We start from the raw sequence: 22,973 nt of genomic DNA, 5'->3' as shown, positions 1-22,973 counted from the left end.
CAAAAAAACATAGACAGCCTTGAATAAGGATGTGATGTTGTGGGTTTTGGTGTTGCTTTTGTTAAGATTTTTATAGTTTGCTTTCTGTAGAAAGTCCATCTTTGCTCTTTACAGAGTTCTTTCCAGGAGCTGGTGACCCAGTATATCTTTTGGGGGAATTTAGCATTAATAATTAGGAATTTGGCTTTTAAGTTATGAGTTACATATTATGCAGATTTCTAAGAACTATTTTAAATACATTGTCATTTGTTCACATATGACAGGCATCTTTTCCTCCTAAAAGTGTGTAAAGGAATAAATATTTTTTTAATTTAAGTGTTTAGGATAAAAATATTACCCTGTTTGTTTTGTAACTTTACTATCAGCAAATACTTTAGGATTTAGTAGTTTAATAGTTCCATGGACTTTAATTTCCATTAATGTAATATCATGTCATAACAGTAGAGCTAAGTTGCCTAATGAACATTATGTTCTGTGCGCCTCTTTGTTTTCTTCAAATTTCATTTTGTTACTTGGTGTGCCCGTGTCTTAGTAAGTTGGGCTTTCTGGGGACATTTTTTTTTGTTGTTGACCTCTGTGGCCCATTTTGAGGCCACAGTGTCGAAACTCATGTAGACAACAAGATTAATTTAGTTTTGTTTTTTCCTTTGTAGTGGTGCACTTGAAAACTCCAGGTGGCAAGAACTTCTTTTTTTCAGTAAAGTTTGGTAGGAGAACTGTTTTCTTTTAAAAATAACAAAAACCTGTCGTTAAACTTAGGAACTGCAGTTCCTTCTTTGTTGACATGAGTAGCCTGAAATATGAAGCTAACTAAATTGCATCAAATTTCAGAGACTAATAATCATACATTTGGGAAAAGAAGCTTCTACACAACCTGTGTTCTGTCAGAGTAATTTAATTAGAGGTAGTGATATTTCAATGTAATTTGTTAATGGGCACATTCTGGGGGAAAAAAAGAGAGAGAGAGAGAGAGGGAGAGTAATTCTGCCTGAACATTGATCATTTTATATATTTTTAGCTGGATTCTGTCAAAAGAAAGGGTTTTCATTGAATTTCATGGCACAGAGATGCCTGGAGGAAGAATATCAATGAAGTGAAAAACAGCTTAAAATTTTTGAGTTATTAGAATGCATATAAGGGGGAATGTAATAATCTTATTGCTTTTCCAAAAGTTTAATATATGAAATTGTATGCATGGGCATTATTGGACAACTGAAAATCTAAATTTCATATTTTGAATGTCATATCATCCCTACTGCTTGTTTTGATTTTTTTTCAATTTCATATCCAAGAAGAGTATCATAGTTCTTTATTCTATTTTTTATTTGTGACAACTTGTATACAGATGTTAGTTAAATATTACATGACTTGCCCTGGAAAGGAAACAAAATAACAGCTTCTCTAGATTTTATAATACTTTGGAGAACATTATAATAAAACCTCTTTCTTTTGCTGGGGAAATCTGGAATAAGAGATATTTTAATCATGTTAATTTGACCTAAAATAGCTTTTACTTTTATTTATTTCATTTCATAGACATTTCATCTTAGTTCAACTGCATCGAGAGGCTTTGAGTTCACTCCAGTTGATTCATTATCATGCAGGACAGGTTAGAATGTGCTGCAGTAACAATTATCCCCAGTCTTCTGTGCCTAACACAACAAAATGTCAATGTCTTCTTCCTGCGAAGAAGTCCCCTGTGATAGCAGGTGACTCCAGGGCAATTCTCTGTAGATGGGCTCACTCATCCCCAGGGTTCAATCCTGTTATCACCTGCACTTAACATATTCTTTCATAATCACCACTGGAGGGGAAGAGAGGATTGGCTTTTTTTTTTTAATTTCTGCTGCAAAGTGACCAAGTTATACATATTTATATATTCTTCTTTATATTCTTTTCCATTATAGTTTATACCAGGATATTGAATATCGTTCCTGTGTTATACAGTAGGACTTTATAAGTTGTCCATCCATTCTACATGTAATAGAATTCAACTACCAGCCTCAAACTTCTAGCTCATCCCTCTCCAATCTCCTTACCCCTTGACATCCACAAGTCTGTTCTCTATGTCTGAGAATCTATTTCTACTTTGTAGATAGGTTCATTTGTGTCATATTTTATATTGTACATATAAGTGATATCATATGATATTTGTCTTTCTCTTTCTGACTTAATTCACTTAGTATGATAATCTTTAGTTGCATTCATGTTGCTGCAGATGAAATTGTTTCATTCTTTTTTACGGCTGAGTAATATTCCTTTGTCTATCTGTACCACATCTTTATCCACTCATCTGCTGATGGACATCTATGTTGCTTCCATGTCTTGGCTATTGTGGATTGTGCTGCCATCACTTACTCCTTGGAAGGAAAGCTATGACCAACCTAGACAGCATATTAAAAAGTAGAGACATTACTTGATCAACAAAGGTCCATCTAGTCAAGGCTATGGTTTTTCCAGTAGTCATGTATGGATGTGAGAGTTGGACTCTAAAGAAAGCTGAGCACCGAAGAATTGATGTTTTTGAACTGTGGTGTTGGAGAAGACTCTTGAGAATCCCTTGGATGGTGAGGAGATCCAGCCAGTCCATCCTAAAGAAGATCAGTTCTGGTTGTTCATTGGAAGGGCTGATGCTGAAGCTGAAACTCCAATACTTTGGCCACCTGATGCAAAGAGCTGACTCATTTGAAAAGACCCTGATGCTGGGAAAGATTGAAGGTGGGAGGAGAAGGGGACGACAGAGGATGAGATGGTTGGATGGCATCACCGACTCAATGGGCATGAGTTTGGGTAAACTCCGGGAGTTGGTGATGGACAGGGAGGCGGGGTGTGCTGTGGTTCATGGGGTCGCAAAGAGTTGGACACAGCTGAGGAACTGAACTGAACTGAAGCATAGCGGTGCATGTATCTTTTGAATTATACTTTTGTGTGGGTATAGAGGGTATCAGCTTTTAAATACTGCTGCTGGGAAGTCATGCATGTCACTTTAATCTACATGTTTTACTGACCAAAGTAAGCCATGTGGTCAGGCCAAGGGTGAAGGAAATAAGTGTTATCTTTCTGAATGTTTAGAAAGAGGAGAAAAACTGGAAATATTGGTCATCATTCACAATGCCAACCTAAACTTTTATGTTAGAGTAGTATGGCAGAATAGATCACTATTTCCCAACCAGTTGTCAAGAATGAGATACAGATGTGCTGTAGATACTCATGGTTGAACTTTTTTATGGTATTAAAAATGTGAAGGCATTTTTATGATGTTTGTGTGCTGTCAGTTTCTCAGTCAGTTACTGAGCGACTCTTCGCAGCCCCATGGACCATAGCCCACCAGGCTCTCTGCCCATGGGATTTTCCAGGCAAGACTACTGGAATGGGTTGCCATTTCCTACTCTAGGAAATCTTCCTGACCCAGGGATCAAACCCAAGTCTCCTGAATCTCTTACACAGGCAGGCAGATTCTTTACCACTGAACCATCTGGGAATAGTTCAAGAAACTAACTCATGACAGTGAAAATTACATTTGAATGCTCTTTTTATTTTTTTTCTTTCTTTTTTTTTTTGTTAAAACTTACTGAAATTTTTTATTATTTTTCCACTTTGATAAGAGTTGTATCGACCCAAGTCTCCACATAGCATCTCCCCTGATCTTTACATTGATCAAGTACTCACCTGCAACTGGAGTGAACAGCAGAATCTCTTTTCTCACTGAATCCCCTCTGTTATCTGATCACTGTTTTTATATCAGTGTCTTTATCCTAAGTGAAAGTTTTATGCAGATGTAACTTTCATTATTCTTTCTATTTAATTTCCTTGCATTTTTTGCTCATACTTTTTTCTGTTTAATTCTAAAAGAAAGGACTTCCCTCGTGGTACAGTGGTTAAGACCACCCTCCAGTGTGAGGGGTGCAGGTTCGATCCCTGGCCAGGCAGCTTAAATCCTACATACCTCCTGGCCAAAAAAAATCAAAGCAGAAAGCAGAAACACTAGTGTAACAAATTGATTAAAGACTTGAAAGATGATCCACATCAAAAATCTTAAAATATATTAATTCTAAAAGAAAAGATATGTATAAATTTTATCTTTTTATCTTTTTTCGTATACCAGAGAATTATTAATTTTTTTAGTTTTCTCAGTTCTTTCCTCTTCCCACCTTATTTTTCCCTCCTTCTTTTGCTTTTTTTTGTTGTTGTTTATTCCTATTGGATTTTAAATTAATAGAAAATCTTTCTCAATCAAAATCAATAGTTAATTTTGTGTGCTTTTAAAAAAATTGAAGTGTGTTGTGTCTGTTATGTTAAATTTGCATAGGTTTTTAAAAACAGATTCCTTAGAAATAAATTGGCATTTCTGGACATAAAATTTACTAAATTACTAAAGGGGACTGTAAGTTGCAAAAATTGATTGTTTTAAAATACTTTTTGATTATTCAGAACTATAAATAGTGATTATATTTTGAGCATTTTAAAGCCTATTAATTATTAAACTGAATGAAAATTAATATTCAGTATTATCACATAGATAATGATATATTTAATTTTCCTAGCTTTTCATATGCTTTATTTTTAAATGTTTCAAAAATGCAGAAGACCTGAAATATATATTTTCTAGTTGTAAAGTTTATAATACTCATTTGTATTATGTTAATTAGACAATATTATTATATTGTAACATATGTCATATTATTACATAATATTACTTAAAGTTTATTTTTATGTATTATTTACAGATAGATTTTCTGAAGCTATACCTGCCTGTAGTTTCTGTTATGTTTAGATTTCATTTTCAATTATGCTTACTGTCCCAGCCTAGTGAAAAATGAAAAGACTTCAGTCATCAGAACCCCCTCAAATGTTTTCCCTCAAATTGGAATCCATGTGTCCTTATAATTATTTTCACATTTGATCTAAAGGTTTAATTTCATGCAAAAATGATCAAGTGAAGCTACATGCAGGACTCACTTTGAGGGCACCATACCCCAAAACACCTAATTTAAGCAATAGAAATTTTGGATTCTCTTAAGCAGAAAGTAAGGAAATTCCTTTATGAGATTGAGTGTAGCACGCTAGCATCAAGCTCTAAAAGCCATTTATAAGATTTTACACATAATGCTTTAAGCCAGAATAACTCACACAAAGGGAGAATTTATGTTACCAGTCTGTCTATGCATCATCAATGCTATATCGGAAACCAAGGAAGTGGAAGAAATAGAAAAGGAGCCGTTTTTGAATAATACACTCAGGAGAGGTAGTGATGGCATGTCACACTTCATAGTGACAGCACTCATCAAAAAGATTATTAGATCAAAAATTATCATTGCATGCTGGTGACTTGAAGGAATTAGTAAGTATGTTGGTTCATATTTATTAATGAACTTTGGAGCTTCCTGGTGGTTCAGATGGTAAAAGTCTATCTACCTGCAATGCCGGAGACCCGATCCCTGGGTTGGGAAGATCCCCCGGAGAAGGGAATGGCTATCCACTCCAGTATTCTTGCCTGGAGAATTCCATGAACAGAGGGACCTGGTGGGCTACAGTCCATGGGGTAGCAAAGAGTTGGACACAACTGACCGACTAATGCTAACACTGAAATATGTTGGTTCATAGCAGTCATTAGAATCCTTGAAGAGCATTATTTATTTTGGAAAAAAAAAGGCAAAACAAACTTTTATAAATCAAACATTTGAGGAGATAAAGGAACACTGCAAAGGAAAATTTTAGGCAAATGTTACATAAGGCTGATGCTCTTGCCCTAAGGTGTAAGGGCTATAAATGACATGAAGGCATAAACATCAGGAGTTTAATCTGAGAGTCCCATGATCGGTGTTAGTTTTACTCACCTAGAAGCTCTTGTATATAAAAGTTTGCTCATAAATCTTAACTCCACATAAATTGATATTATGAAAATAAATGACAACAGCTTTATGCAAAGATCAAGGATTAGAAAACTGTATTTGCTGATCTATACCAAAGTGCACAAGCTGTCCAAAGGACACTTATTTTTTTTTTTGCAAGAATTTATTGGCTAATAGAAAAATGGATTGTGAGTGTGTTTGAATTGTTGTTCACTTCAGATTTGTTGAAGGAGAGTAATTCGCTTGAAGAAATTAGCCTATTTAACTGACATTTTGGAGCACCTGAATGAACTTAATTGAAAATCACAAAGGCCATGTAAATATTACACATACTCACAGAGCTTATGGATTTGAAGCAAAGTTCAGCTTTGGAAAAAGGATAAAAATGATATATTTGTGATATTTAGTTGATGTTACATTTTAAATCGTAAGGAAAATTATTGACTGTTAGAACAATACTTATCTATGCATGAAGTCGAATTTTATCATTATTTTAAAATACTTATGATAAAAATATGAAAAACTTTTGCATTTCCACAAGAAATTTCAACATTGTATTTGTCAATTAAAGAAGGACCAAGAAATTTAATCAATGTATTCCTCATGGTTCATGACAAAAAATAGTTTTCTATCAACTGGAGAAAAACGAATGTACTCTATGCTACCCATTTGCTACCACTAACTTCTGTGAATAGTTTTCCTTAATGGAAATTATCAAGCATTTGATTTCTCAGTCTTAAAACATTATGAAGAGGCATTTCATGCAAATAAGCTGAAATTTCTTATTAAAGATTTTTTTTTTCAGTTTTTATAGAAGTTCTATGAGTATTTTATAGTATGTTTCCCAACTGTGTATTTCATTTTTCTTATTATAATTAGATGCTATGAAGAAAATGTGGGACTTTCCAGGCGGTCCAGCAGTAAAGACTTCACCTTCCGATGCAGAGTATGGGTTTGCTCAGTGGTTGGGGTGCTAGGATCCCACATGCCTTGCAGCCAAAAAACCAAAGCATAAAACCGAAGTAATATTGTAACAAATTCAATAAAGACTTTTAAAATGATCCACATAAAAAAAAAAAAACTTAAAAAAGAGAAAGTGTACTGACTTTTTCTACCAAAGTCCAAGTGGACATTTCCAGACTATCTCTAGTGTATCCCGCTGTGCATGTGTGAAAAGGATTGGTGGACTCTAAGTGGCTCTAGGAATAATTGTTGCTGAAATTGAAACTCAGAAAGGATCTAGAGTAAGCAAAGAATATCTAAGCAGATTTATGAGCAAACCTGGAGTTGATAACCGTTCTTCATTGAAATCTATAAGAAAAAAACCATGAAATCCTTAGTGTTAAGATAATTCTTCCCTACCTTTCTCCCTATAACTTCTTCATTAATAAAGATCTAGTTCCTTAAATATTGCCTTGTGCACGTGGAAGGAGAACATCTGTTAACACTGTGAAGCTGTTTCTGTTTTCCCAGTATGCCTTCAGAAATAGCAATTAATGTGGGGAAAAAAAATACAGTAAAAGTCAAAGGGGTATTTAGGCAGAACAAAATTCTTTTACAATGTTCTCTAATAATTGTTTCTAAATATGGTGATGCTTTACTTAGGCAAAAATTATAAACCGTATGTGTATATTTTCACATTTTCATTCCTATGGTTAATGTGTGCTATTAAACTGCTAATACATTTCCTATATAAGATCTGTGGTTTCCTGTTAATATTTTATAAAGATATTATGTTTTTATGGTTAACATTAATTTGAGGTATAGTTTTAAGAGTCAAAATTACTTTAAAATAATGATTTCACTGGTGTTTAATTTTGTATTAATCATGTTAACAAAGTCCTATGTCCTCTAGAACACATTAACTACATATTACATTTGGAAACTATGCAGTGGTTCTAATAATACATTTCTTACTTAATATGATGATGTTTTTAGGTGCAAACATTTAATTCTGTGTAGAGTTGTTTTAAATTTGAATTATTCAGTGGATCAAGCTTGTTTTTTCAGTTGTCTAAAGCAGCTTATTTTCTTTTATCCTATGTTTTGAAATTCTGGAGTTTCTACTTTAAGTTATTTGAGCACTCAAGAAAAGTTAATATTCTAATGTAAAGAAGATTGTCAGAAAAAAAATTTCAAATTGAGTTCCTTTTTTTAAAATAACAGAATTTCAAGTTTATTACATGTAATAAAATATTATGACTTTCATGAAACACCAATTCAGTATCTCCCTACATAGGATGTTTATGTAAAGTTATTGATTAAGTTATATTATCTGGCTCCTGCTAACATCATGTTGGAGTAATTCACTGGCACTCATACTTGGCAGAGACTGAGGATATTGACAACTATCTACTCCTTTCAAATATCTGACAATATAGCTGGTTAGACCATGCCCTTAGGGAAATATTTTTTAAATTATTAATATACTATTTTTTAGAAAAGTTCTAAGTTTACAGAAAAATTGAGTGCGAAATACAGAGTTCATATCCACCCCACCTTGAAAGTTTTCCCTGTTACTAACATCTTGCATTAATGTAGCACATTTGCTGCAACCAATAATGATACATTACTGTAAAGTCCTTAATTTACTCTAGGATTCACCCTTCATTGTTGCTTTATATTAAAAAATGATCAAACTGCTTCCTAGTTTGGAAAATGAAAGTAGAAAGTATTATTAAGTTACTGAGAATTCTTTGCCTAACATCCATTAGGAAAATGTGTTAATAACAGAAGCAGCTTTGTTTCAGTATATATTTCTCTCCACAAGTCATATGACTGTGATGTTTGCTTTCCTCATCTTCAAAGTTAAATTTTAAATCTAATCTTAATCATTTTACCTTGTCCCTTGGATATCTCTCTCTCCCTTTCACGTGGCTTCTGTCTGTTATCCTTTTATTTCTAACAAACTTTTTGGTAAACATATTCTGTCATAGTCCTTCTGAAAACCTTTTGAAAGTCTATGAATAGTAAATAAATATACAAGTTATAAATATATATTAGTGCTGTGACTAAGGTTCTATAACATAATGATTTTCCACTTTTTATTTTTCTGTTAATGTCTGTGTTTCTGTAAAAATTTTCTTGTAAGTAAGTCTCAGCATTTGGTGCTAGGACAGAAGTGAGTCTTGTCAAATTTGCGAAAATATTCATGGTGCAGCTAAGTCAAAAGTGAACAAGACAACATTCAATAAACATTGATCAATTGTTAATAAATGGAATTCATGTATTACCTACTTGTTAGACTATAGAGTGGGTGGTTTAAATGACAGAAATTTATCTCACAGTTCTGGAGACTGGAAGTCTGAGATCAAGGTGCCAACAGGTTTGGATTTTCTCGAGATCTTTCTCCTTGTCTTGCAGATGGCCATCTTTCCCTGTGTCCATACAATGACCTTTCCTCTGTGTATATGTGCGACTGTGTCCAAATCTCCTCTTCTTATAAGATGCCAGTAATGCTGAATGAGGCCCTACTCATATGAGCTCATTTACCTTAGTTACCTCTTTAAAAACCATATCTCCAAATACATTACGTTCAGTCGCTCAGTTGTGTCCGATTCTTTGTGACCCCAAATACACTGGGTTGGCCAAAATTTTGTTTGGGTTTTTCTATAAGATGTTACAACCCAAACAAATATTTGGCCACCCAAATACTTATATTCTGGGGTTTTTGGATTTAGAATTTCAGCCTGTGAATTTAAGGGAAAACAATGTAGTCCATAATACCAATGAAATTAGCAAGCTTTTTACTTTGCGTGACTTTGAAAGCAGTAAAACCTGGTAGTTACTGATTAAGCATGTGAACGAGGTGCTGTTTGTGCATTAAATCAACCACAGGATGAAGTCAGGACCAGTATCTCACTAAGGAAAACTTTTTCAGTTGGCAATGGACTTATTTTCAGTTAAGGTATTGATTCCACTCGTTGAATGTACAAAAGGGATTAATATCAATACAACACAGTTAATACAACACATAATACATCACAGTCCTTTAAACCTGAGCAATGCTCAAAATGTTGCTTATTTTAATATCAGAGCAATGAAAATTATCATTTGTTTAAAAATCTCAGAACAGTTTGATGTCAGAACTATTAAACCAATGGGGGCAAGGGTGCTAGAAAAGCTGAAAGATTTTAAGTGACAACCTTTATGCACTTTCCTCCAAAGTGTTTTCTCAGAGCCAGACTCTCTGGGGTCACACGCTTCTCATTCATAGGATCTGCAGTGACCCTTGGTAGGAAAAGGCACATTTTTTCAAAGGCCTCCATCTTTGCTTGCTTGTATCTTTTTGACACCTGAATCCAAATAGGTAGCTGACTACCAGATTAGCCAAAGCCTGTGACAGTAACAGTGAGTGTGAATTTTTTTCATCTGTCACACACAGGCACCAGTCCCCGAGGGGCTCAGTGCCTCCCCTCTGTAGGACCTTTAGGCTGTACTTCAACTGAAGAACTCCTTTTTAATATGCTAGTTACTTAGATGCTTTCAAAGATTTAAATGTGGCACTATTCTCTTCCCAGGCATCTATCAAGCCTCTTTGTCATTTATTTACTTTTGTTGTTTATTAAAAGTTTAAGATGCATGAGTTGAGTTAGATCCTTCTGTGTTTTTCTAGGGCAAGCAAACACAAGGAGTCAAGCATCATGGAGTGCAGATGGATTTCTGAATTTTCTGCCCCATCTGTAGAACAGAGAAAACAATTCTCACTTTGGGTAGTTATTCTTAAGGTTAAAGTAAATAACCTAACCTTAAGTATCTTGTTCAGTACCTAGCATTCAACCAGTATCAATTCATTTTCTTTCATAAACCAACCATCTAAACAAAGTCAAATTATTGGACGTCCCTGGGTGTTGTTGTTGTTGTTGACTATTGCTATGGTAGGCTGAGCATACATCTTAAGTTTCCTGCTTTCTAGTTTTTAAAAGAAATTTTAGATATTAATCTATACAATTGGTCTGTAGATATTTAATGAATATTTATTCTGTCCTATCACTGTTAAGTGTCAAAGAAACAAAAAAACTAAGACTCACTGTCAGGAAGCCACAATGAGTTTATGGTCCACTTACAGAGACAAGATCTAGTCACATGAAACCATTAATAAGTAGAAATTACTTATTATTATTATAATAAATAAAGTGCTAATATGTATTGCTATGGACAGGAAACATAGGAACAAAATTTTTTTAAAAATTCAGAGCCTTCCCAAATGAGGGCACAGGATGACATTTTCCTAAGGACACCCTAGAGGACTCTTCCCCTGACTCTGAAGCTGTGGCTAGGAGAAGAGGGTGGTCCAGACCCAGAAAAGGTGATACATACAGGTGTAGGGGCTTCCCAGGTGGTTCAGTGGGTAAAGAACCCGCCTGCAATGCAGGAAATGCAAGAGATGCAGTTTCTGTCCCTGGGTTGGGATGATCCCCTGGAGGAGGACGTGGCAACCCACTCCAGTATTCTTGCCTGGAGAATCCCATGGACAGAAGGAGCCTGGTGGGCTATGGTCCATGGGTCACAAAGATCAGACACAGCTGAAGTGACTGAGCACCCATGTGTAGAATGTGGGCCACAGCGATGTGGAAACTGACTGAGAAATCTGTCTGACTGAGCAGAATAAATTGTAGGAGATGATGTATTGGGTTAGTGAAAAAGTTCTTTTGGGTTTTCCCTTAAGATGCTATGGAAAAACCTGTTCAACTTTTCGACCAACCCAATAGATAAAACCAAAAAGACCAAGTGACTAAGAATTAAGAGAGCATTGTACACTAGGTCAAAGAGTTGACATGTAATATTGCAGGCAGGGAGGAGGAAATCGCTGCAGATGTTTAGTCTAGAAGCGGACAAGCAGTGACCTGGAGCAGGAGAAAGACTACCCAAGCAGGCAGATGCAACAGTCCAGGTGTGAATGGGCGAGGAATACCAGAGTGTATAAGTCAACAAGAAATTGCAGAAAAGTGTTAATGTTTCTCATCCACATTGTTTGTTTTTAAGTATCATGAATACCTTTTGTGATATAAAAGGGACTTTTTATATAAGATGATGCTAAAAGTCTTTCATTTTGATTTCTCAGCAGGGCTCCCGCAAACAATTTGACTTTTCATTTTGTTGTCTTAATAAAAGACAAGCAGTAGATGGCATTGTTCTATAGAAAAGATTCCCATTTTTCATTTTTAAATCACATAGCATGTAAGATGGGGTAATTAAGTTATCTTCTGGGATATTTCTACTTCAAAGACAAATATTTTGACTTATCATTTAGTGTGAGATACAACTTTTCATTTTGCAATGTTTGAAAGATGAAGGATGGTATATGTGAATTATGTGGGAAAATAATATATTCAGTGAAGTATTTTATGACTGTTATCAAGGTTTTACGGTTACTTAGGGTAATAAGCTTGTGTGTTATTTGTGGTCTGGTGCGCATAGATTCATAGTGAATCTATGCTAATGAAAACAAAAGAATTTAATTAATTCGCATGTGGGTGAGAGTTCAAAAAATGAACTTAGGTCCTTGGAAAATACAAAAAATATATATGATTTTAGTTTGTAATGTGTGACTATTAATTGAACTCCAAAATGTATCCAGTGTAATTGTGGTCAGAACATAACCTCACATGTTTACAGAAGTGAAAATATGTTTTTTTCTTTGATCCTTTTATGTTCTTCCCATAGAATTTTTCTTCAAAAAGAATGATTAAGAGTTTCAAAGAAAACCATCTTCTGTGGAGAATATTTTTATTATAATTTTATTTTGGCTTGAATAGGTCTAATTCTACGTTTATAAGTACCTGGTTTAACCTTTGTTTTGTTTCCACTGAGACATAAGCTAATTGATGTTGCCTTTAAGAAAGCATTCAGTTTTTTCAAGTTTTAAGTCATTACAAGTAAGATAGAGCTAATTAAGATACTGAAATTTTTTTCATTTTTTCTCTTCTTAAGACATTTTCAGTTGTTTATTTTGAGATGTACCTTTATTTTCATTTGTTTGAAAATCTACAGAACTGTTAGTACTTCATAAAGCTATGATAAGCACCACAAGAACTAGAAATGGCCAATTATTCACCTTTTAAGTACCATGAGGTTTTGTTGTTCTGGAGCATAGTGGGCATTCAGTATTGGTGAATATCATTGCTTTATTCCTTTAAGAATTTATTCCAAAATTATATATTAAGGCTGCCTGCCAGGAAACATGCAGGGTATACAAGATAGCTAAGAAAATTCACTCTGAAGTGCTTGCACTGTGAATGTCAGGCATGGCTTTAGAGCTATGGTGATAAGAGTTCAGCAGTAATTTGTTCTGCCCTCAGTGACTCTGGAGCTGAGCTGTATAGGATTAGTAGAAGTTTGTTAGGGAATGGAAGGCAGCATCGGTGAGACCTGGGAAGGAACAGGTATTCCTGAGGGTCCAGGGGCTTGTGGAAGGAAGAGGAAGACTTTGGAACAAGGAGATGCTGGGGAATAACTCAGAACATCTGACATTCTCTAGAACGAAAATTCCTGAAATAAAACTACCATATGATCCAGCAATTCCACTCCTGGGTATAAATCTAAAAAAAAAAAAAAGAAAGAAAGATTCTTGAAAAGAAAACATGCACTCCAGTGATCATTGCAGCATTACTTACAGTTGCCAAGATATGGACCCAACCTAAGTGTCCATCAACAGATGAATGGATAAAGAAGATGTGATGTGACATATATATATATAATGGAATACTACTCAGCCATACCTAGAATGAAGTTTTGCCCCTTGTAGCAAAATGGATGGACTTGGAGGGGATTACACTGAGTGAAATAAGTTAGAAAAAGACAACTACTTATTATATCACTTATATGCGGGTGGCTTCCCAGGTGGCTCAGCCAGTAGAGAATCCTCCTGCAAGGCAGGAGACACAGGAGACACGGGTTCGATCCCTGTGTCAGGAAGATCCCCTGGAGGAGGGCATGGCACCCCACTCAGTACTCTTGCCTGGAGAATCCCATGGACAGAGGAGCCTCGTGGGCTATAGTCCCTGGGTGCAAAGAGTCTGACATGACTGAAGAGATTTGGCACGTACGGCACGTGCAACATGGGGAATAACTGCAAATCGAGTGTAACCTTTAAAAGTTGTATTAAAATTTCAAGATAAAAATTCATTGAATAATGTAAAAATAAAATTTTTGCATTTCATGTTCAGTTCAGTCACGCAGTCGTGTCCGACTCTTTGCGACGCCATGGACTGTAGCACGCCAGGCTTCCTTGTCCTTCACCATCTCCTGGAGTTTGCTCAGACTCATGTCCGTCGAGTTGGTGAGGCCATCCAACCACCTCATCCTCTGTTGCCCCCTTCTCCCCCTGCCTTCATTCTTTCCTAGCATCAAGGTCTTTTCCAGTGAGTAACATTTCATGTTACTAAGTTTTCTCTTACCCTAAGCTGGATATAGAGTTAAATGAATAATTGTTTTTGCCTTTGTAATGTAATTAGTTTTATTTATTTATTTATTTTCATAGTGAAGTTTAGCAACTGCAATGGGAAAAGAAAAGTACAGTATGAGAGCAGTGAGCCAGCAGATTTTAAGGTGGATGAAGATGGCATGGTGTATGCTGTGAGAAGCTTCCCCCTCTCCTCTGAACACTCGAAGTTCCTGATATACGCTCAAGACAAAGAGACTCAGGAAAAGTGGCAAGTAGCAGTAAAACTGAGCCTCAAACCAGCCTTACCTGAGGATTCAGTGAAGGTAGAGTATCTAAGGATGACTTTGGATGGACTTAATCAGGATTGTACAGTTTGAACTACGTGCATACTTGGCATCACATTAATGAGTGGCCAATATTGGAACTTTTATCAACTTCATTGCTGCAGTACTATTTTGCCGCTTGTTTTTTTTTTAATCTTACAGGATACTTTAGATTAAATGTATTATCAGCAATCCTAAACTGTATTTGAAAGATTTGTTTATACTTTGAGATTTATAACTTAAATTTACTTAGAAATAGTTGTTTGTTTTAAATTACTTAGAAGCTTTACAAGCTGTTAAATTTAACCACAAGATAAACAGTTGTTTATAAGATGTCATCAGCCAAACTTATGGTAGGGGAAGTAGAGATTTACAGTAATAATAGGAAAACATTTCTGCCAAGGAGTATTGGGTTTTGTCTTGTCCCTCAGTAATCAAATTGGGGGATTTGAATTATTTATACTATGGGCATGACTTTTAGGAATAGTACACTCCCTCTGGTGGAAATTGCTATAAGCCAAGATAAAACAAATAAGATATATTTTTAACAGAGTAAAATTAAATTCAACTGAACATTTTCTAAGTCCTTCTTTTGTGTAAGCCACTATTTTAAGAATTTTAAATAAGATATACTAACTTCTTCACTAAAGTTATGATAACAATATTAGTTTCTGAATATTATAGTGCTTTGACTTAATTGGAAATAAATATGGGGTGATGCTATATATATATATATGTATATATATATATAATTGGTCTGTGATTTTATGAACTATAACTGTTACATTAAAACAGAATAATATACATATTCTTTGCTGGTATTGTAAATGTGAGAGCCATAGCAATAATCAAATATGAATAAATATTAGAGAAAAAGATATCATTTTTTCTCTTATACCAATGTTGGATTTTCATTATGTGAAATGTAATTTGTTAATCTATTAACTGTGAAGAGAAATCATGTCATTTGGGTAATATAAAATAAGGATCTGGTAACTAATTGAGTGAAAAGTTGCTTTTGTTGTTGAGGATTCACTGTGTTCCAGCAAACCAGCTTGGATGTTTGCATTGAAGCAGCATGGGCTAATGGCTAAAATGTCCACAGATACAGGGAAAAACAGAAGAAACTGTTGACATCCAGCAGAGATTAATACCCCATGTGCAAAGTGGGTCATCTATAGCATCCATCATGGCTGACATAGGTTTAGAATAATTACAGCATTAATTCTGTGGGATTTAATAGGGTCATAAATATTTGAGACGTTCCTTAGCAGTATGTATTAAACTTCTCTTGGAATTCAAATTATATTTTAGCACATCAAGATCTAAATTTAATGTACAGTAGCACGTTACCTGAACTGTGGTTTAAACTAATGAGAAATGTATAAAAGGGTACTATTAAATTTTGCTCAATGTTAACTACTATCTAAGATGGTTTATAGAAACTGCAAATAGTTTACACAGCTGAGCCGCTTAAAACATTGTTTGGTATTTCATTTTTCAATAAACAGTGGCACCCACAATTTTACGGTGAACTTGGAAAATATGGCTCAGTTGTGTCCAGCTCTTTGCAACTCCATGGACTATACAGTCCATGGAATTCTCCAGGCCAGAATACTGGAGTGGGTAGCTGTTCCCTTCACCAGGGGATCTTCCCAACCCAGGGATCAAACCCAGGTCTCCCACATTGTAGGTGAATTCTTTACCAGCTGAGCTACCGGGGAAGCCCGCAATTTTATGGTATTTTCTATTATTTTCATAGGGGGATGAGGACAGCGCCTCCAGACTTATTTTCTTGCTCATAATAAAGTGTGATTCTGCACTTACGGGTGTCCATTGATATTGATGTACTTTCAGAAAGTGCTATTCTAGTACTCAGGAATGTCTTCTTGTATTTTCATGCAAAGGAATCACGAGAAATAGAAGAAATTGTATTCCCAAGACAATTGACTAAGCACAGTGGCTACCTGCAGAGGCAGAAGAGAGACTGGGTTATCCCTCCCATCAACTTGCCAGAAAACTCCAGAGGGCCTTTTCCCCAAGAGCTCGTCAGGGTAGGGTGACGCAATTTCACTGATCTCTGTGGCATGTGTTCGGTCTCTGTTAGAAGTGCTTTTGTCTCTTTTTTCCACAAAGTAGAGTTTAAGACCTGAATGTACTATTTTGTATTGATGAAATGTCTCTAGGGTTGTAAAGAGTCTCTTATTCATTACCTTGGGTTATTTACAGGCAGAGCTTTCTGTGGGTCCGTCCAGTGGGCCATGGATGCTGAAGTTTGTTCAGTGTCTGCATATACAACCCTAGCTCCCTCATGCATTCACAGCCACACCGCACCCTTCCCCTTCCACCTTATCTTCCGTGTCTGAGAGCTGCATTCCCCGTGATGATCTTTGCCCTGTACAGATAGCTTCTGGGCCAAAGAAAAAATAAAGGGGCAATCATTGCTAAAAATGCCGGTACTGAGTGCATTTGAGAGTTTTTTAAAGAAATAAAAAATGACCTCTGATACCATTAACGGACTCCCTGGGGCTACACAAAAAACATAGGCTTTCAGATTTGAAGAGCAAGATTTTTTTTTTCCCAGTTACTCTAAATGCATGCTATCAGACCCACGGGAAAAAAAATGACAGACATTTCTATATGCTTAGTAAAATTAGGGACTTGTTATTTATTACAAAAAGAAAATGAGACAACTAGTTGTATTCTCAAATTTAGTAGCGAGTAATGTTTCTGTATATGATTAATTTAGCATCCCAATACATACCTACTGAAAACTGTATTTTTTAATGTCATTTATTTGTGTTGTCCAGTCTATGGTAATATGCATTATAATTAAGTTTAAAAATGAAATATGTAACCTCCAAATCAAGGTGTTTTCTATGTTTCTACTTTAATGGAGAATGAGAAAATTAAAGAATTTTGCCTTAACTAAGACAACAAAACAAAAACTGGATTCTATTACTGGATTAAAAGTATTTGTCTAATATACAGATATTGCTTATTATCACCTCCAAACAGTATTACTCAAATGCCCTTCTTTCTGCCCTATTCTTCCTCCCTTTCTGCAGCCTGTTCCTATGATGTTAGGAACATCATAGGATACATATGTTCCACTCACCTGTAAGCTTATTTTTCCAGGAAATGTTGTATTTGGAGGAGAAAGCAGTGAGCCTGTAACAGATATAATTTTTATGCCTAAGAGAAATCTATTATAAAATCATTTCTTGCATGTTTTGTTATTAATAAAGAATTTGGGGTATTGGGTGCCAACTTAAAATAATAAGGGAAACTTTGGTTGCAATGAAAAACATCAGCACAATGCAAGTACAGAAATCTGATTCCCAGGCTCAACCATAATCTTAGAGTTCCCACCTGAGGCTCTTTCCCACTATGAATAGACAGTTATTTCTTGTCCTAACTGATGCAAAAAAGTGAATAGTTTTTTCTTCATTAAATTGAACACCTGTTACTGGGTTAAATATTCTAACCTCCAAATTTCCAAGAGACTTTGATTATGTTTAAAAATGGACACTCCTTAATTTTGACTTTTGCACTGCTCCTAGTGAGTGTTCTTTTAGATGTTAATATTGCCCCGTCCTTCTAGTGACAGGTGACATCTCTTTTTGAAGCCCATCACCAGGAAGCAAGAACAAGGAATAGGACTGGGAGAGCTTCAGGAATTTTCTGGGAAGAAATGGTGTATGTTTGGAAGAGGCCATGAGGTGTAGCATGCTCTGTCTCTGATAATGAGCTCGTTTAGTCCCTTGTTTAATGTGACTATCTTCTTGACCCTCAGATCAGATCCGATAGAGATAAAAACCTTTCTCTGCGGTACAGCGTAACTGGGCCAGGAGCTGACCAGCCTCCAACTGGTATCTTCATTATCAACCCCATCTCAGGTCAGCTGTCAGTAACCAAGCCTCTGGATCGCGAGCTGATAGCCCGGTTTCATGTAAGATTTCAACCATCTGTTAATTCTTTGTATTAACACTCTTCCAAATATGTGCAAGGTTTAACATTTGCCTCTCATATTAGTCTTAAAGCTTTGATCCTGAATGTTTTAATGCCAGAAATGTATTTATAGCCTTTTCAATTTAATTATTTTGTATTTTTATAAAACAATTGTTTTTATAAAATTGATGAATGCTCATGGTAAACAAACAATGCCAAGGAAAAACTAAAAATTGCCCTAAGTCATATTACTATTTTCATGCTGATACTTGCCTTCAGATATGTGGTTAAGAACTTATAAGAACAAATTTCCATGAAAGGGGTCAAAGCTATTTCATGTAAATTACATACAGATCATTACATTTTTAATAGCTGTATAGTATTCCACAGAATGTATATAAACTATAATTTTAACAGCAGTTTCTTATAAATATATTGGTTTGGCCCAAAAATTCATTTGGGTTTGTTGTAAGAATTCATAGCAAAACCCTAATGAACATTTGGCCAACCAAGTACATTTATGTTTGTTTATCTACTGATATTATGATTACCATTAATTAGCATCATACAAAATGGATAGCACATTTTCATTTTGTTATTTGTTGATCATATTATCTCCAGAAATATGTGCCATTTTTATCTGCCTACTGAGAATTAAGATTTCCCTTTTTTGCATAACTCTGCCAATACTTGGTTTCATTAACCTGCCCATCTGAGCAATCTTTTCTTAGATATAATATCGAGTTATATTTCTTATGCTAATTTTATGTTATTTTTCTATGTTATTCATTTCTTGATTGAGTTATCACAGCTTTTATATTTAGTTATGCTGTGCATGCTTAGTCACTCAGTTGTGTCGGACTCTTTGCAATACCATGGACTGTAGCCTGCCAGGCTCCTCTGTCCATGGGGGATTCTCCAGGCAAGAATACTGGAGTGGGTTGCCATGCCCTCCTTCAGGGGATCTTCCCAACCTAGGGATCAAATCCAGGTCTCCCACATTACAGCCTCCTGCAATTCTTTATCATCTGAGCCACCAGGGAAACCCTTATATATAGTTATATGTTCCTATTTTTAAATATATGTATGTATTTAAAACTGATTTTCCCAATTAAAAATTGTATTGAGTATTTAAAAAATCAATAATTACTTAATACTAAAGTATAAATTCCAGAAAGCATTTTTCTTTCCTTTTTTTCTAGCCACGCTTGCACATTTTTCTGGAACAGGATTTCAACAATTTTTTTCATGTGTTTAATAGAGAAACCTAAAGTGATCTTTATTCCTATTCCAGTTTCTATATGAATAGCTAAAACTTTTAATTAAAGTATCATTTTCTCTTAGAAAAGAATATAGGTACAATTTAAAAACTTTTCAAATAATATAGTATTAGTAATAAAGTAAGAAGAATTTGCAATCCCAATACATAAACTAGTCACTTTTCTTTAACTTTGGTAATATTCTGTAAGATGTGTCTTTGTGTATAGATTCATAAATATATTTTTTCAAAATTGGGATTATTCTCTGAAACCAACTTTTGTCACTTAGCAATCATAAGATTTAGCATCTTTCCACATCAGGAATCATTTGTTTCTATTATTATTTTTGATTGCTTGCTCTAACATAATTGTAACTCATTACCTACTGGCAGATACTTGGATGATTTAGTTCTTTCTACTTTATTTTACAACTATAAATCATGCAGCAATGGCCAGCTTTCTGTACACTGTCCCATTATGTCCTCAGAAAAAATTTCTAAAATATGATTTGATAAATATAGTAAAATTGTTCTCTTAAAGAGTTGTGTTGTGTTACAGTACCTCCCCACTATAAAATAGATACTTTCCATTCCATTATCAATTCCAGGCATTATTTATTTATTGCCAGTGCTATTTCTAAAAAATTTATCTTGATGCTTTAAGTTGCCTGTGTTGAATATCCAATTAAAGTGAATCCCCTGTTCCTATCTTATGTTGAATCTGGGCTGGGAAAGTTACCTTTTCCTCTATCCACTTACAATAACCTTTTATCTGCTAGAGATGTTGATACATGATTTTCATATATTTCCTTTGCTGTTATTTGTTTTCAAACTTTGTTTATAATTTTTCCCTTACTATAACTTACAGTTTTTGCATTATGGTATTTGTCATTGTTTTGATTTTATCGTGCATTCTGGCTTTCTTTTTTATTTATGAATTTGTGGCTGTGCTGGGTCTTTGTTGCTGCCTGGGCTTTTCTTGCAGTAGCATCTCTTCCTGCAGAGCATGGTCTCTAGGGCGCAAGGGCTTCAGGAGTTGCGGCTCCCAGGCTGCCGAGCACAAGCTCAATAGTTGTGGCACATGTGCTTGGCTGCTCTGCGGCATGTGGGACCTTAGTTCGCAGACCAGAGATCAAACCAGCATCTACTGAATTGGTAGGTGAATTCTTTACCATTGAGTCACCAGGAAAGCCCCTCATTCTGGCTTTCTGGAGGAGTTTAAGAAGATCTTTCCTACTCCAAGATACTAGTCTCCTGCATTTTATCTGTTTTATTTATTTATTTATCTTTGCATCTAAATGTATAACCTCTGTGGAGCTTATTTTAGTAAAAGAAGGATATATAGATCCACTTTGCTTTTCCTTTATGGCCAGCCCAGTCGTCCCAACACTATGTATTGATTTAGTATTTCAATTGATTTAGCATCAGTGTCATGATCATACTTAGCTGTCCCATAATTTTTATGCCACTTATGCTAATGTATTTTTAGACTATTTTTCTCATTAATGTATTTTTTGAATTTTTGCACTTGTACAAACTTTTAAAATTATTTAAGTTGTGAAAATTACTATATAGATAGATATAGACATATGGTAGAGCAAGACACCCTACATATAAACTGGCAAATAAGCATATGAAAAACTAAAAATGCATTTTAAATCCTAAATATCACCCAGTTCTCTCCTCCCAAGGGCCTTGATTGTTTTACCAACCAATTCTCATAAAAGCCTTAATGAACACATAATTCTAATGCTTTTTATTAATACATTGTTCTAAAATATAAAGAGGTTTTCAAGCCTTTTACAAAGCCTTTCACCTTAACAGGGAAGCTTAATAAAGGTGGTGGGGCTTCCCAGGTGACACAGTGGTAAAGAATCCACCTGCCAATGCTGGAGATTCAAAAGACACAAATTTGATCCCTGAGTTAGGAAGATCCCCTGGCATAGGAAATAGCTACCCACTCCAGGATTTTTGGCTGGCAAATTCCATGGACAGAGGAGACTGGAGGGCTACACTCCGTGGGGTTGCATAGAGTCGGACATGACCGAGCATGGATGCAGTAAAGCAGCACGTAGTAGACCGGTCTCTAACTAGACTAGTCTCTAATTTATGAGCACAAAAAATACCAATCCAAAAATTCTAACTCTCTCTTCTGTGTGAATTCTTACTGGCTGAAGTCATGTGGTTAAATCTCAGAAAAATAAATATTTTCAGGTAGGTATTGGGGTAAATTCTTGCTCTCCAGATTCTCACTGCTTGCACATAAATGAGCAATATTGATAACAAAATAGAATTAATTATAGAATGGCTGGGGCAGTTCAGTATTAAAATCTCTTAATGTAATGTATTAAATAAGTCAAGGGAAAAAGAGGCTCTGTATGTGTTGAAAAGGCTTGTCTAATAAAATTTACAGTTTCATGTGCTAAATAACCTCGAAATTGAAAAAAAAAGATATATTAATGCTTCTTTAAGTTGATAAAACATATCCAGCAGAAACCAGTAGCCAGCATCATACTTAACAGGAAAATCATAGAAGCATTGCCTTTAAAAAGAAAGAATTCAATGGAACACTATGCAGCCTTTGAAAAGATTGAAATGGTTTTCTATGAGCTGGATGAAAAGATTTTGAAGATATTTTGCCAAGAATAGCTGAGTGATTATATTTGTTTACAAAGGAAGAAAAAAGACAAAATTTCTAGAATACCTGTAATACTGAGAACTCAACCTTGGGAGAGGAACAAACTGTCTTATGTACTCTTACTGTTTATGGGTGAATGACTTTTACAATAAAAAGAGTCAAAATTCCGTGTGCACACTTCATTCTTTCCAGATTCTCATCTTTTCTCTTGTTCTCTATGACTCCTTTAGGCCAGTTCCACATTTTTTGTTACCCTGACTCTTTTGTATGGATTTAGTGAAAGGATTTGGAAGCTGGACAGAACTGGCTTAGGACAGGAGCTCTGTCAGTAAACTGAGTTAAAATACTTAGCTTCTCTGAAGCTCGATTTCTTTGCCGTCAAAGGTGGATCGTTTCTGCTTCACTCTTTTGTATACAGATTAGTCATAGAACTCTGCTCTAGATGCCTATCAGCTATGTCTCCCTTAATGATAGAGTTTGGCTAACTTGAATCTTGATGGGAAGAATAGCTTTTGGTTTTCATCCATCTGTGCTGTTTATGGTTATGGTTATGGTATCTTTTATC

At 35.2% G+C, this 22,973-nt stretch overlaps 1 protein-coding gene across 1 annotated transcript in view; it reads left to right on the top strand.

Moving 5' to 3' along the window:
• Positions 1 to 22,973, top strand: part of CDH2 (cadherin 2) — a 248,326-nt gene that overhangs the window by 167,805 nt on the left and 57,548 nt on the right. The window contains exons 3-5 of the mRNA XM_020870897.2: positions 14,335 to 14,561; positions 16,469 to 16,615; positions 18,358 to 18,513. Of these exons, the coding sequence (XP_020726556.1) occupies positions 14,335 to 14,561; positions 16,469 to 16,615; positions 18,358 to 18,513 (530 nt within the window). The remainder of the gene's footprint in view (positions 1 to 14,334; positions 14,562 to 16,468; positions 16,616 to 18,357; positions 18,514 to 22,973) is intronic.

Source organism: Odocoileus virginianus, chromosome 22 (genome assembly GCF_023699985.2).
Source record: "Odocoileus virginianus isolate 20LAN1187 ecotype Illinois chromosome 22, Ovbor_1.2, whole genome shotgun sequence".
Lineage (NCBI taxonomy): Eukaryota > Metazoa > Chordata > Mammalia > Artiodactyla > Cervidae > Odocoileus > Odocoileus virginianus.
This window is presented reverse-complemented; position numbering and strand designations above follow the sequence as displayed.